The sequence below is a fragment of the Bombina bombina genome, chromosome 5 (assembly GCF_027579735.1).
Source record: "Bombina bombina isolate aBomBom1 chromosome 5, aBomBom1.pri, whole genome shotgun sequence".
NCBI classification, from domain to species: domain Eukaryota; kingdom Metazoa; phylum Chordata; class Amphibia; order Anura; family Bombinatoridae; genus Bombina; species Bombina bombina.
The window spans coordinates 632874005-632889351 of NC_069503.1; the positions used below are offsets into that span (position 1 = coordinate 632874005).

The following is a 15347-nucleotide window of genomic DNA, read 5'->3' on the forward strand; positions in this document are numbered from 1 at the left end:
TCTATCCGAATTATAACAGTTAAATCCTTTATTCATCTAGCTTAGAAAATATTCTCTGTAGCCACTATTCTCTGGGTCCGGGATTCAGTCTGAAGGTCCAGGAGAGCACAGGGAGTTTGGTTTCCTCAGGAGGGGAGATTAACTATAGTTATCTTGGATTCAGTGCAATTTTTAGGTCCCTTCAGAGCTGTCCTCTTCTAAGGAAAAACATATCCAAGTTTTAATTCAGACAATGTTACAGCTGTAGCTTATATTCATCATCAAGGGAGAACTTGCAGTTCCTTAACCCCATAAGGACCACAGCACTTTTCCATTTTCTGACCATTTGGGACTAGGGCTATTTTTACATTTCTGTGGTGTTAGTGTTTAGCTGTAATTTTCCTCTTACTCATTTACTGTACCCACACATATTATATACCGTTTTTCTCACCATTAAATGGACTTTCTAAAGATACCATTATTTTCATCATATCATATAATTTACTATAAAAATATTTTATAAAATATGATGAAAAAATTGAAAAAAAAACACATTTTCTCTAACTTTGACCCTGAAAATCTGTTACACATCTACAACCACCAAAAAACAACCATGCTAAATAGTTTCTAAATTTTGTCCTGAGTTTAGAAATACCCAATGTTTACATGTTCTTTGCTTTTTTTGCAAGTTATAGGGCTATAAATACAAGTAGCACTTTGCTATTTCCAAACTATTTTTTTTTTTCATCAAAATTAGCACTAGTTACATTGGAACACTGATATCTGTCAGGAATCCCTGAATATCCATTGACATGTATATATTTTTTTTAGAACACAACCCAAAGTATTGATCTAGGCCCATTTTGGTATATTTCATGCCACCATTTCACCGCCAAAAGCGATCAAATTAAAAAAATCGTTCACTTTTTCACAATTTTAGGTTTCTCACTGAAATTATTTACAAACAGCTTATGCAATTATGGCACAAATAGTTGTAAAAGCTTTTCTGGGATCCCCTTTGTTTAGAAATAGCAGACATACATGGCTTTTGCGTTGCTATTTGGTAATTAGAAGGCTGCTAAATGCTGCTGCGCACCACATGTGTATTATGCCCAGCAGTGAAGGGGTTAATTAGGGAGCTTGTAGGGTTAGTTTTAACTTTAGTATAGTGTAGTAGACAATCCAAAGTATTGATCTAGGCCCATTTTGGTATATTTCATGCCACCATTTCACCGCCAAATGCGATCAAATAAAAAAATCGTTCACTTTTTCACAAACTTTTTCACAAATTTTAGGTTTCTCACTGAAATTATTTACAAACAACTTATGCAATTATCGCACAAATGGTGATAAATGCTTCTCTGGGATCCCCTTTGTTCAGAAATTGCAGACTTATATGGCTTTGGCATTGCTTTTTGGTAATTAGAAGGCCGCTAAATGCCGCTGCGCACCACACGTGTATTATGCCCAGCAGTGAAGGGGTTAATTCGGGAGCTTGTAGGGAGCTTGCATCCCACCCCCTGATCCCTTCCAAACAGCTCTCTTCCCTCCCCCACCCCACAATTGTCCCTGCCATCTTAAGTACTGGCAGAAAGTCTGCCAGTACTAAAATAAAAGTTTTTTTTGTTTTTTTTTTAAAAACAAAACATATTCTGCTTTGTAGGATCCCCCTTAGTCCCCAACCTCCCCAAGCAGCTCTCTAACCCTCCCCCTCTGCCTTATTGTGCACCATCTTAGGTACTGGCAGCTGTCTGCCAGAACCCAGTTTGGTATTTTTATAAAATTATTAAATATTTTCTGTAGTGTAGCTGCCCCCCCTCAATATCCAACCCCCACCCCCTCCCAGATCCCTTAGCTAAAAATTACTACCCTCCCCAGTCCTCTCTCCCACCTTATCTAATGAATTAATTGTGCCATAGTGTAGTGTTCCTACTCGCTCCCGCCCCCGTGCATATGCGCCTGTGCGGGGCCCCCTTCTGACTACTTCCTCCCATCGATGGCCCCCACCCACCTCCCTGCATCGGCTCTCACCCACCAACGATTACGACCATCGATGGCCGATGCAGAGAGGGCCACAGAGTGTCTCTCTCTGCATCGGATGGCTAACAAATGTTATTGCAAGATGCCTCAATATCAAGGCATCACTGCAATAACATGAAAGCGTCTGGAAGCGATCAGGATCGCTTCCACCGCTTGGAAACACTAACGACGTACAGGGTACGTCCTTGGTCGTTAACAACCTTTTTTTGTAGGACATACCCTATACGTCGTTAAAGTGATACTAAACCCAAAGTTTTTTCTTTGATGATTCAGATAGAGCATGCAATTTTAAGCAATTTTCTAATTTACTCCTACTATAAATTTTTCTTTGTTCTCTTGCTATTTTTATTTAAAAAGCAGGAATTTAAAGCTTATGAGCCAGCCCATTTAGGTTCAGCACCCTGGATAGCGCTTGCTTATTGGTGGCTACATTTAGCAAACCAATGAGTAAGCATAACCCAGGTTCTCAACCAAAAATGGGCCAACTCTTAAGCTTTACATTCCTGCTTTTAAAATAAGGATAGCAAGAAAACAAAGAAAAATTGATAATAGGAGTAAATTAGAAAGTTGCTTAAAATTGCATGCTCTATCCGAATCATGAGAGAAAAAAATGTGGGTTTAGTGTCCCTTTAACAATAATTTTGAATTTGATTGGACAAATAAAATTCGATATTTTGCATCCAAGGAAGGACATCTGGGAAGTAATTTCCTTAGTAGGCAATTCCTTCAACAGGAATGTTTTCTCGTTCAACTAGTTTTCTACTAGATGTAATGATGGAATGATGGAGTCTCCCAGAAATAGACCTGATGACTTCACAGATTCTGATTTAGATGTCAAGCTTTCTCCAATCAACAATATCTTGAGTCTCTCATCTTGATAAATTAAAGATTGTATTCCTATTTTTGATAACAAAGATGTTTTGTTGTATGAAACATCTTATTTAAGGCCATAAAATAAAATTTCTTAAATTATTTAAAAAGTTGTTTTTTTCCTGCTTTTGAAAACTATGGCTTTAGCTGGCATTCTTTTAGAATTCCAATAAATCGTCTTATTGCAAGACAGGGTAGACTTTTCCAAAATGTATTATTGCCCTTTTTTCCAGATCAGTTTCTTCTTCTTCTTGGATTTTCAAAAATGAGGATTATATTGAATACATTTGCAAGGCAGCAGCATACTTTCTCTAAATTCTACCAATTTGATGTGTTTGGTAGGAAAGTCCTTCAGGCAGTGTCTGTTAATTAAATGTCTTCTTTAAAAATGTTTGTCCCTCCCATTAGTTCCCAGGAGTAATGGCTTGGGGAGGGACTCTCACCACCTTAGGAAAGCAAACAAAATGTATGCTTACCTGAAAAATTAGTTTCATTCATGGTGGTGAAAGTCCATGAGACCCGCCCATTTTAATTTTTTACGTAATTAATTTTTTTCTGGCGTCAGTTCTAGTTTGCACCTCATTTTCCTTCCTTTATCTTTTCCTACCCGTCTACTTCTAGGTCCCGATCCGATATAAATCTTTGCCCGCAAAAGCCGGCGACGCCAAAATTTGCGCTGGTTTGGTATCACATATACGGTGCAACATAGAAGTTACGCTCGTATATTTCTGCCTTCGGCCGTAGTTTTTTGGCCCATAGAGAGGTATACCAAATCAGCGCAGTTTGGTATCCAATATACAGCGTAAGGACTTACGTGGCGAAAATGGAGAAATCTTACTCCATTTTCACCTCGCCAAAAATTGCAGGCGTACTAAGCCTTACGCTGTGTATAGGAGCCCCATAACTCCCTAAACTACCTGCAAAATAAAACCTAACATCTAACGCATGTGCAATGTCTATCTACCTGTCAACCGCGATCCCCCACCGCAATCCCTAATAAAGTATTTAACCCCTAAACCGCAGCTCCTGGACCCCGCCGCCACCTACATTACCTACCCCTAATGTGAGCCCCTTACACCGCCACCACCTACATTACCTACCCCCTAATGTGAGCTCCTTACACCGCCGCCACCTACATTACCTACCCCCTAATGTGAGCTCCTACCCCGCCGCCAGCTATATTAAAATTATTAACCCCTAATCTAATCCCCCTACTCCGCCGCCAGCTATATTAAAATTATTAACCCCTAATTTAATCCCCCTACACCGCCGCCAGCTATATTAAATACATTAACCCCTAATCTAATCCCCCTACACCGTCGCCACCTATATTAACTATATTAACCCTAATTATATTAGGGTTAATATAGTTATTATATTATATATATTAACTATATTAACCCTAATTATATTAGGGTTAATATACTTAATATAGTTATTATATTATATATATATTAACTATATTAACCCTATCTAACTCTAACACCCCTAACTTAATTATTATTAAAATAAATCTAAATAATATTAATAATATTAACTAAATTATTCCTATTTAAATCTAAATACTTACCTATAAAATAAACCCTAAGATAGCTACAATATAATTAATAATTACATTGTAGCTATTTTACGGTTTATACTTATTTTACAGGTAACTTGGTATTTATTTTAACTAGGTACAATAGCTATTAAATAGTTAATAACTATTTAATAGCTACCTAGTTAAAATAATTACCAATTTACCTGTAAAATAAATCCTAACCTAAGTTACAAATACACCTACACTATCAATAAATTAAATAAACTACAAATATCCAAACTAAAATACAATTAAATACACTAAACTAAATTACAAAAACAAAACAAACACTAAATTACAAAAAAATAAAAAAAGATTACAAGAATTTTAAGATGCTTACACCTAATCTAAGCCCCCTAATTAAATAATAAAGCCCCCCAAAATAAAAAAAATGCCCTACCCTATTCTAAATTAAAAAGTAACCAGCTCTTTTACAAGCCCTTAAAAGGGCTTTTTGCGGGGCATTGCCCCAAAGTAATCAGCTCTTTTACCTGTAAAAAAAAAACACAATTCCACCCCCCAACATTACAACCCACCACCCACATACCCCTACTCTAAACCCACCCAACCCCCCCTTAAAAAAACCTAACACTAACACCCAGAAGATCTCCATACCTTGAGTCGTCTTCACTCAGCCGGGCCAAACTCTTCATCCAGATGTGGTCCTCCATCCCGGCGATGTCTTCATCCAAGCGGCAAAGAAGAGGTCTTCCATCCCGGCGATGTCTTCATCCAAGCGGCAAAGAAGAGGTCTTCCATCCCGGCGATGTCTTCATCCAAGCGGCAAAGAAGAGGTCCTCCATCGGGGCGAAGTCTTCCTCCAAGCGGCACCTTCAATCTTCGTTCTTCCGGCTTCTTCCGACCTCCGACGCGGAACATCCAGCTGCCCCGACGACTGAACGACGAATGAAGTATCCTTTAAATGACGTCATCCAAGTTGGCGTCCCTCGAATTCCGATTGGCTGATAGGATTCTATCAGCCAATCAGAATTAAGGTAAGAAAATCTGATTGGCTTATTCAATCAGCCAATCAGATTCAAGTTCAATCCGATTGGTTGATCCAATCAGATTGAGCTCGCATTCTATTGGCTGTTCCAATCAGCCAATAGAATGCGAGCTCAATCTGATTGGCTGATTTGATCAGCCAATCGTATTGAACTTGAATCTGATTGGCTGATTGAATCAGCCAATCAGATTTTCTTACCTTAATTCCGATTGGCTGATAGAATCCTATCAGCCAATCGGAATTCGAGGGACGCCAGTTGGATGTTCCGCGTCGGAGGTCAGAAGAAGCCAGAAGAAAGAAGATTGAAGATGCCGCTTGGAGGAAGACTTCACCCCAATGGAGGACCTCTTCTTTGCCGCTTGGATGAAGACATCGCCGGGATGGAGGACCACATCTGGATGAAGAGTTTGGCCCAGCTGGGTGAAGACGACTCAAGGTAGGGAGATCTTCTGGGGGTTAGTGTTAGGTTTTTTTAAGGGGGGTTTGGGTGGGTTTAGAGTAGGGGTATGTGGGTGGTGGGTTGTAATGTTGGGGGGTGGTATTGTGTTTTTTTTAACAGGCAAAAGAGCTGATTACTTTGGGGCAATGCCCCACAAAAAGCCCTTTTAAGGGCTGGTTACTTTTTAATTTAGAATAGGGTAGGGCATTTTTTTATTTTGGGGGGCTTTATTATTTTATTAGGGGGCTTAGATTAGGTGTAAGTAGCTTAAAATTCTTGTAATCTTTTTTTATTTTTTGTAATTTAGTTTAGTGTATTTAATTGTATTTTAGTTTAGATATTTGTAGTTTATTTAATTTATTGATAGTGTAGGTGTATTTGTAACTTAGGTTAGGATTTATTTTACAGGTAAATTGGTAATTATTTTAACTAGGTAGCTATTAAATAGTTAATAACTATTTAATAGCTATTGTACCTAGTTAAAATAAATACCAAGTTACCTGTAAAATAAGTATAAACCGTAAAATAGCTACAATGTAATTATTAATTATATTGTAGCTATCTTAGGGTTTATTTTATAGGTAAGTATTTAGATTTAAATAGGAATAATTTAGTTAATATTATTAATATTATTTAGATTTATTTTAATAATAACTAAATTAGGGGTGTTAGAGTTAGATAGGGTTAATATAGTTAAATAATAACTATATTAAGTATATTAACACTAATATAATTAGGGTTAATATAGTTAATATAGGTGGCGGCGGTGTAGGGGGATTAGATTAGGGGTTAATGTATTTAATATAGCTGGCAGCGGTGTAGGGGGATTAAATTAGGGGTTAATAATTTTAATATAGCTGGCGGCGGGGTAGGGGGATTAGACTAGGGGTTAATGTATTTAATATAGCTGGCGGCGGTGTAGGGGGATTAAATTAGTGGTTAATAATTTTAATATAGCTGGCGGTGGGGTAGGGGGATTAGATTAGGGGTTAATAATTTTAATATAGCTGGCGGTGGGGTAGGAGCTCACATTAGGGGGTAGGTAATGTAGGTGGTGGCGGTGTAAGGAGCTCACATTAGGGGGTAGGTAATGTAGGTGGCGGCGGTGTAAGGAGCTCACATTCGGGGGTAGGTAATATAGGTGGCGGCGGTGTAAGGAGCTCACATTAGGGGGTAGGTAATGTAGGTGGCGGCGGAGTAAGGGGCTCATATTAGGGGGTAGGTAATGTATGTGTCGGCGGAGTAAGGGGCTCACATTAGGGGGTAGTTAATGTAGGTGGCGGCGGGGTCCGGGAGCGGTGGTTTAGGGGTTAATAACTTTATTAGGTGCGGCGGGGTCCGGAAGCAGCAGTTTAGGGGTTAATACATTTATTATTAGGAGAGTGAGGGGGGACAGCGGATAGAGGGGTATGTTTGGGAGGCGTGTTAGACAGTACGGGAGATGTAATACTTTAGTCAGTTTTTGTAGGCGCCGGCAGTTTCTAAAGTGCCGTAAGTCACTGGCGACTACAGAAATTTGTACTTACGCAGATTTCTGGACATCGCTAGTTTATCCGACTTACGGCACTTTAGCAATTGCCGGCGGGGTATATTGGATAGCTTGAGTTGCGATCTGAAACTTTGTGCGGCGGGGGTTCCCTCGCTTGCACCGCAAACTACGCCATATATCGGATCGCGCCCCTACTTTCTTGGCTATACACAGACTAGAATACAAGAAAGGTAGGAGAGATTAAGTGCTCTGAGAGCTTTAGGAATATTTGCTTCCTATTAGTGGCAAGGAGTTGAATCCCAGGAGTAATGGCTTGTGGACTCTCACCACCATGAAAGAAATTAATTTATCATTTAAATATTGTTTTTTCAGTGAACACCTCAAACTATTTTATATGTTGATTATTTTACTTATAGGTTGTTGTTTTTTTGGAAAGTATTTAATCACTATGCTATATGTTTTGTCAGGTTTCTCAATGGCCTATAGCAGAGCAAGGTTTGCTATTTGACCGAAGCTGGATGATTGTGAACAATAATGGAGTTTGCATTAGTCAGAAACAGGAACCCAAGTTGTGTCTTATTCACCCATCTATTGATCTGAAAAAAGGCATCATGTTAATTGAAGCAAAAGGTCAGTAAGCAACAAGCACAGACATTATATTTCATCAAGCATAAGATACTGTACGCTTCTTGATTCACATTTATTTCAGTAACAATGTTCAAAGTAATTGGTATTGACAAGTTTTCACAAAGTCAATAATTTGTTGGTTCAGCAAGTGCCAGTTGCAAATCTAATGAAATCTAAATTATTTATATACAGTATCTTTATACCCTTTATGAAAACAGCCCCAAAAACTTGTTGTACTTATCTTGAGTGTTTATTTTAATCAGTGCCACATTTATATAGCAAATTGATTTGTTCAAAAATGAGTTTAGATTGCATTATTCTAAAGATATGGCTATGCAAACTTTAATTATGGAAATGAAACCTGTCTGTTGTGTAAAATTGAATATTAAAAGAATTTATCTTTCTTTAAACACTGCAAAATGTTAACATTTTAATCTCTATATATTTGAAATAATCTATTTTGTAATATCTTAATTTTATGTCCAATTAATTATATTTTGTATTCCTGAAATATGTCCTTACCGACAAGGTCCTGGAATAAAGCAGCAGATTTATAGCCATGGCAATTCGAAAGACATTTACTGCTGATTTCCACACATATTAATGTGCTATTTTGCAAGATATTTTGATCCACAACAGTTATGTGGTTATTAGCAGCTTGCTTAAACCAGTAACCCCAACTAGGTCCCCTTTTCTTTAAACTGAATCTGACAGATTTTTTTTTTTTGATTTTTTTTTTTTGATTTTTTTTTTACTTAATGAAATTTTATTCAAAATAGCTGTCAGTATTTCTTCATCATGAAAATGCTACTTGACTAGAGTGCAGTTAGCCCATTGGCTGGAAGCGAGAACTGCAGTGTGTTGCATCACTCTCTGCAGCCACTGTCTCAGTCCTTGTCTCACTGTTTGTGAACTGTAGCCATACCCAGTGCCAAGCTCTACTAATGTAAGTGCTTGAGAAATTCTGTGAATCAAGGCTTTTATAATTTTGTTTCCCTTTCCTAACTTTTTTAAGACTGTGCTATGTTTATCAATATATAGAAATAGAAATAGCTTTGTCAGGCTTTAAAAAAAATGGATAGTTGATCCCTTTAATATTCTTACTGGGATCTTGACTTTATTTGTCAACTCATTATTTGAGGTTCACTGAAAACTGCAAATATTGTCAATGCATCTGTACTGACACTCAGTGTACCAGCAGTAATCATAGTGAATGTTCCATTTGTACCGTTACAACTAGGAAAATTTCTGAATTTTAAATACCACAAATTTGTAATGAAACCAAATTTTCTTTCATAATTCCGATACAGCTAGATTACGAGTTTTGCATTATGAGTGAAAAAGCAGCGTTATGCTATTACAAGTCTTGTAGGTATAGGTGTACCGCACACCTTTTTGGCTGTCACGCAACGTCAGTACCGCACTTTTAAAAAAGTCCTTTTTCAATGGGACTCCCATAGCGCCGGTATTACGAGTTTGCCTGGGAGGCCAAAAACTGAGTGGTACACCCTATAACCACAAGATCCGTATCACCATCTAAAGTCAGTAGTTATGAGTTTTACGTTACAAATCTGTACCATAAAACTACACTAACACTCATAAACTACCTATTAACCCCTAAAACCGAGGCCCTCCCGCATCGCAAACACTATAATAAGTTTATTAACCCCTAATCATCCGCTCCGGACATCACCTCCACTAAAAAAAAACGTATTAACCCCCAACATCGTCGCCACTATAATAAACCTATTAACCCCTAAACTGCTGCCCATCCGCATCGCAAACACTATTTAAAGATTATTAACCCCTAATCTGCTGTCCGCCCACACCACCGCTATAATAAAACTATTAACCACTAAACCGCAAACCCCCACAACGAAATATACTTAAATAAACTATTAACCCCTACACCTCTGACCTCCCACATCACTAACTCTACATAAATATATTAACCCCTAAAACTAACCCTAACTAAATCAAATAAAATTAATTAAATTATTAAAATACAATTTTCTAAATTACAAAAAAAAATAAACACTAAATTACAAAAAATAAAAAACGAAATTATCAAAAATAAAAATGAATTACTAATCTAATAGCCCTATCAAAATAAAAAAGCCCCCCCCCAAAAAACCTAGCCTACATTAAACTGCCAGTGGCCCTGATTGCATCAGTCAATAGGATTTTTTCAACCTTAATTCCGATTGGCTGATAGAATTCTATCAGCCAATTGGAATCTAAGGGACGCCATCTTGGATGACATCACTTAAAGGTACCTTCATTTGTTGGGTAGTCGTCGTTGGAAGAGGATGCTCCGCGCCAGATGTCTTGAAGATGGACCCGCTCCGCGTTGGAAGGATGAAGTTAGAAGATGCCGTCTGGATGAAGACTTCTGCCCGTCTGGAGGACCACTTCTGCCCGTCTGGAGGACCACTTCTGTCGGCTTCGTTGAGGACATCTTGCCGCTTGGATGAAGACTTCTCCCGGTAAGTGGATCTTCGGGGGTTAGTGTTAGGATTTTTTAAGGGTGTATTGGGTGGGTTTTATTTTTAGGTTAGGGCTTTGGGCCGCAATAGAGCTAAATGCCCTTTTCAGGGCAATGAGGAGCTTAGGTTTTTTTAGTTAGGGTTTTATTTGGGGGGTTGGTTGTGTGGGTGGTGGGTTTTACTGTTGGGGGGATTGTGTGTATTTTTTTTTACAGGTAAAAGAGCTGATTTCTTGGGGGCAATGCCCTGCAAAAGGCCCTTTTAAGGGCTATTGGTAGTTTAGGTTAGGCTAGGGTTTTTTTTTATTTTGATAGGGCTATTAGATTAGGTGTAATTAGTTTAAAGATCTTGTAATTTGTTTTTTATTTTCTGTAATTTAGTGTTTGTTTGTTTTTGTAATTTAGCTAATTGTATTTGATTTATTTAATTGTATTTCATTTAGGTAATGTATTTAATTGTAGTGTAGTGTTAGGTGTTAGTATAACTTAGGTTAGGCTTTATTTTACAGGTAAATTTGTATTTATTTTAGCTAGGTAGTTAGTAAATAGTTAATAACTATTTAGTAACTATTCTACCTAGTTAAAATAAATATAAACTTGCCTGTAAAATAAAAATAAACCCTAAGCTAGCTACAATGTAACTATTAGTTATATTGTAGCTAGCTTAGGGTTTATTTTACAGGTAAGTATTTCGTTTTAAATAGGAATTATTTAGTTAATGATAGTAATTTTATTTAGATTTATTTAAATTATATTTAAGTTAGGGGGTGTCAGGGTTAGACTTAGGTTTAGGGGTTAATAAATTTAGAATAGTGGCGGCAACGTTGGGGGCGGCAGATTAGGGGTTAATAAATGTAGGTATGTTGCGGCGACATTGGGGGAGGGAGATTAGGGGTTAATAAATATAATGTAGGTGTCGGCGATGTTGGGGGCAGCAGATAAGGAGTTAATAAGTATAATGTAGGTGGCAGCGATATCCGGAGAGGCAGATTAGGGGCTAATAATATTTAACTAATGTTTGCGAGGTGGGAGTGTGGCGGTTTAGGGGTTAATATGTTTATGATAGTGGTGGCGATGTCTGGAGCGGTAGATTAGGGGTTAATAAGTATAATGTAGGTGTCGGCGATGTCAGGGGCAGCAGATTAGGGGTTAATAAGTGTAAGATTAGGGGTGTTTAGACTCGGGGTTCATGTTAGGGTGTTAGTTATAAACATAACTTTTATTTCCCCATAGGAATCAATGGAGCTGCGTTACTGAGTTTGACGCTGCTTTTTTCAGGTGTTAGACTTTTTCTCAGACGGCTCTCCCCATTGATGTCTATGGGGAAATTGTGCACGAGCACGTATAACCAGCTCACCGCTCACTTAAGCAGCGCTGGTATTGAAGTGCAGTGTGGAGCTCAATTTTGCTCTACGCTCACTTCTTGCCTGTTAACGCCGGGTTGATAAAAACCCGTAATACCAGTGCTGCAGGTAAGTGAGCGGTGAGAAAAAACTGCAACTTAGCACCGCACCCCTGTTACCGCAAAACTCATAATCTAGGTGATAGCTAGCTTAGGCTTTATTTTACAGGTAAGTTTGTATTTAGTTTTAAATAGGAATTATAGTAGTAATTAGTAGTAATAATTGTAAGGTTTATTAAGATTTATTTTAATTATATTTAAGTTGGGTGTGTTAGGGTTAGGGTTAGATTTAGGCTTAGGGTTACGTTAGGGTAAGGGTTACGTTAGGGGTTAATATATTTATTTAGTGTTAGTTATGTTGGAGGCCAGAGGTTTAGAGGTTAATAACTTTAGTATAGTGGCAACGACATTGGGGGCGGCAGATTAGGGGTTAATAACTGTAATGTAGGTGGCGGCGATGTTAAGGGCGGAAGATTAGGAGTTAATATTTTTATTTAGGTGGTGGCTATGTTAAGGGTCGCAGATTAAGGGTTAATAACTGTATCTAGGTGGCGGCGATATCGGGAGCGGCAGATTAGGGGTTAATAACTGTATGTATATGGCAGCGATATCGGGAGCGGCAGATTAGGGGTTAATAACATTATGTAGGTGGCGGCAATGTCGGGGGCGGCAGATTAGGGGTGTTAAGACGTGGTTTTTATGTTAGGGTGTTAGGTTTAAACATAACTTTTTCTTTCCCTATAGACATAAAATGGGGCTACGTTACGGAGCTTTTGTTTCCGCGATCGCAGGTGTTAGGCTTTTTTTTTGCCGGCTCTCCCCATTGATGTCTATGGGGAAATCGTGCACGAGCATGTCAAAGCAGCGTTTGATTTCATATTTCACAATGGGCTAAAGTTACCAAATGTCGAGCGGACATGAATATCAATAGGTATTAACAATCCATACAGACTGCTTGACTCTGGCAGTAATAGCTCTAAATTGAAAATATATATATATATTTTTTTTAAAAAGAACAAAAATGAATAAATGTCTCAATAAATACCCACTAGTGCATACATAAACCTTCTAATTATTTTTTCCATTGCAATTTCAACTAAGTTTCAGTATGTTAACAGTGACTGATAATCTAAAAGGATTACTTGACTAATAGTTTTATATTAAAAATAATAATCAATTTTATAAATAAAAATAAGCAAAAATAAATGTTACAATAGGGATTGAGAGAAAGAAAGTGAACTATTAAGGAACTGGCCCTGTACTTTAGATAAAAAGACTGGCTCTGCTGACAATCCCTAGGCCCTAGGTATTGAATATATCAGTCTAAGACAATAAAACTTATTTAATAGTTACATTGTAGTTAGCTTAGGTGTTATTTTTATTTCACAGGTAAGTTTGTATTTATTTTAACTAGGTAGACTAGTTAGTAAATAGTTATTAACTATTTAATAACTACCTAGTTAAAAAAATACAAATTTACCTGTAAAATAAAACCTAGAAGATAAGGGTGGCTGTGTCGTGGTATAGGATAAGTCTGCCTAGCTATCTGCAAGAAGCCAATAGACAGCTAAATGACCCTGGTATGTATGAAATCTTCAGATGTAACCCTACTGATAAATTTAGGAGAGAGCTTGAGTCCCTTCTCGACGATGGACTTGAGTCAGGGATCCTAGACCAGGATACAGTTGACTTTCTCTATGTCCTGAATCTGATTACCCCAATTTTCCATCACCTCCCCAAGGTTCATAAATCCTTGGAGGAGGTGAAGGGAAGGCCTATTGTGGCTGGGATAGGATCCCTCTTCGAAAATATGTCCACTTGGGTTGAGTCTTTGCTTCAACCCATTGTATATAACCTTCCCTCATACTTGAAGGACACCAAGCACCTCCTTAATTGCCTGCAACAGATAACCTGGAATGATCAATCAGAATGGTTAACCATTGATGTTGTTGGCCTTTATTCAGCCATTCTGCATTCAAGTGGCTTAGAGGCAATTGCATATATGTCAAACAATTTTAGCAACTACGATGACAACCTTAAAACATTTCTGTTGCAGACATTAGATTTTTTACTCACCCACAATTTCTTTCAGTTTGAGGGTACCTTTTATCTCCAAAAGTGTGGCACAGCTAAGGGGGCCAAGTTTGCCCTTGCCTATGCCAACCTTTTTATGGGTTGGTGGGAGGTGTGCCACGTTTTTGGAGATACAAACCCTTTTAAAGGTGACATTCAGATGTATAAAAGATACATCGACAACTTCCTGTTCATTTAGACAGGAGGTCAACGGAAAATGATGGAATTTGTTCAATACTTGAACACTAACCATATTAATCTCCAATTTACATATGCTAGTAATTTGGTTTCTATACCATATTTAGACCTTTTTCTTATAGGGGATATTGATACACATAGTGTCAAAGCCACCCTATATCAGAAACCCGTTGCTTCTAATGCTATCCTCCATGGTTGTAGTAACCATCCGAAACATATGGGGTTCGGTGTTGCCAAAGGTCAGTTCATCAGGATAAAAAGGAACTGTACGGATGAGACTGATTTTGTTAACGAAAGTGCAATATTGGTGAGCAAGCTACTAGAGAGAGGTTACAATAAAAAAGTAGTAAACCGTGCTCTTTTAGAGGTTAGTCGAATAGATAGAAAGTGTTTGCTTATGGAACAAAATTTTCAAAGACAACAAAGTAAACAAAACTTTGATGTTTTCAAGCCAACTTTCATAACCACCTACAGTGCCCAATTTAATAGTATCTGTGACATTGTAAATAGGCACCCCATTGTAACGGCTGAAGACAGCCTTAAAGACTTTGTAGTTAAAGGTTGCAATTTTGTCTCACGAAGAGGCTACACAATAGGTAATACTATATCTCCTAGTTTGCTACGCCACAATCAACCTACCAGGAATAGCTGGCTAGAAGTAAAAGGGAACTACAAATGTCATTTCAGTAATTGTATTTCGTGTGGATTTACATACATTACACAGAATTTTCAGTCATATGCCACCCAAAAGGTCTATGACCTAGATTCTTATACCAATTGTCGCTCTACCTTTGTAATTTACCTAATAAATTGCACTGATTGTAACAAACAATATATTGGGTGTACTACTCGAGAAGGTAGAAGCAGGATCAGAGAGCACCTTAAAAACATAGAAAATGGTATTGAGTGCTCCGACCTGGCTAGACACTTCATATATGTACACAATAAGACAGTGACAAGCCTCAAATGGCAAGTGATCGATCATATCAGACCTTCCATACGTGGGGGTGTCAGATCAGCCAAACTCCTATACAAAGAAGCATTCTGGATCTTTAAAATGCAGACCAGAGTACCCAAAGGGTTCAACATTGTAGGTCACATTAACGTTATCAATTTTTGGAGTCGCCAACCATAAATAAATGTTTTTGATTATAAAGATA

The 15347-nt window shown here is 37.8% G+C and overlaps 1 protein-coding gene across 1 annotated transcript in view; it reads left to right on the plus strand.

The window, feature by feature from the left end:
* MOCOS (molybdenum cofactor sulfurase) overlaps positions 1–15347 on the plus strand; it is an 842034-nt gene that overhangs the window by 729486 nt on the left and 97201 nt on the right. Inside the window, exon 9 of the mRNA XM_053714598.1 lies at positions 7870–8032. Coding sequence (XP_053570573.1) covers positions 7870–8032 — 163 coding nt within the window. The remainder of the gene's footprint in view (positions 1–7869; positions 8033–15347) is intronic.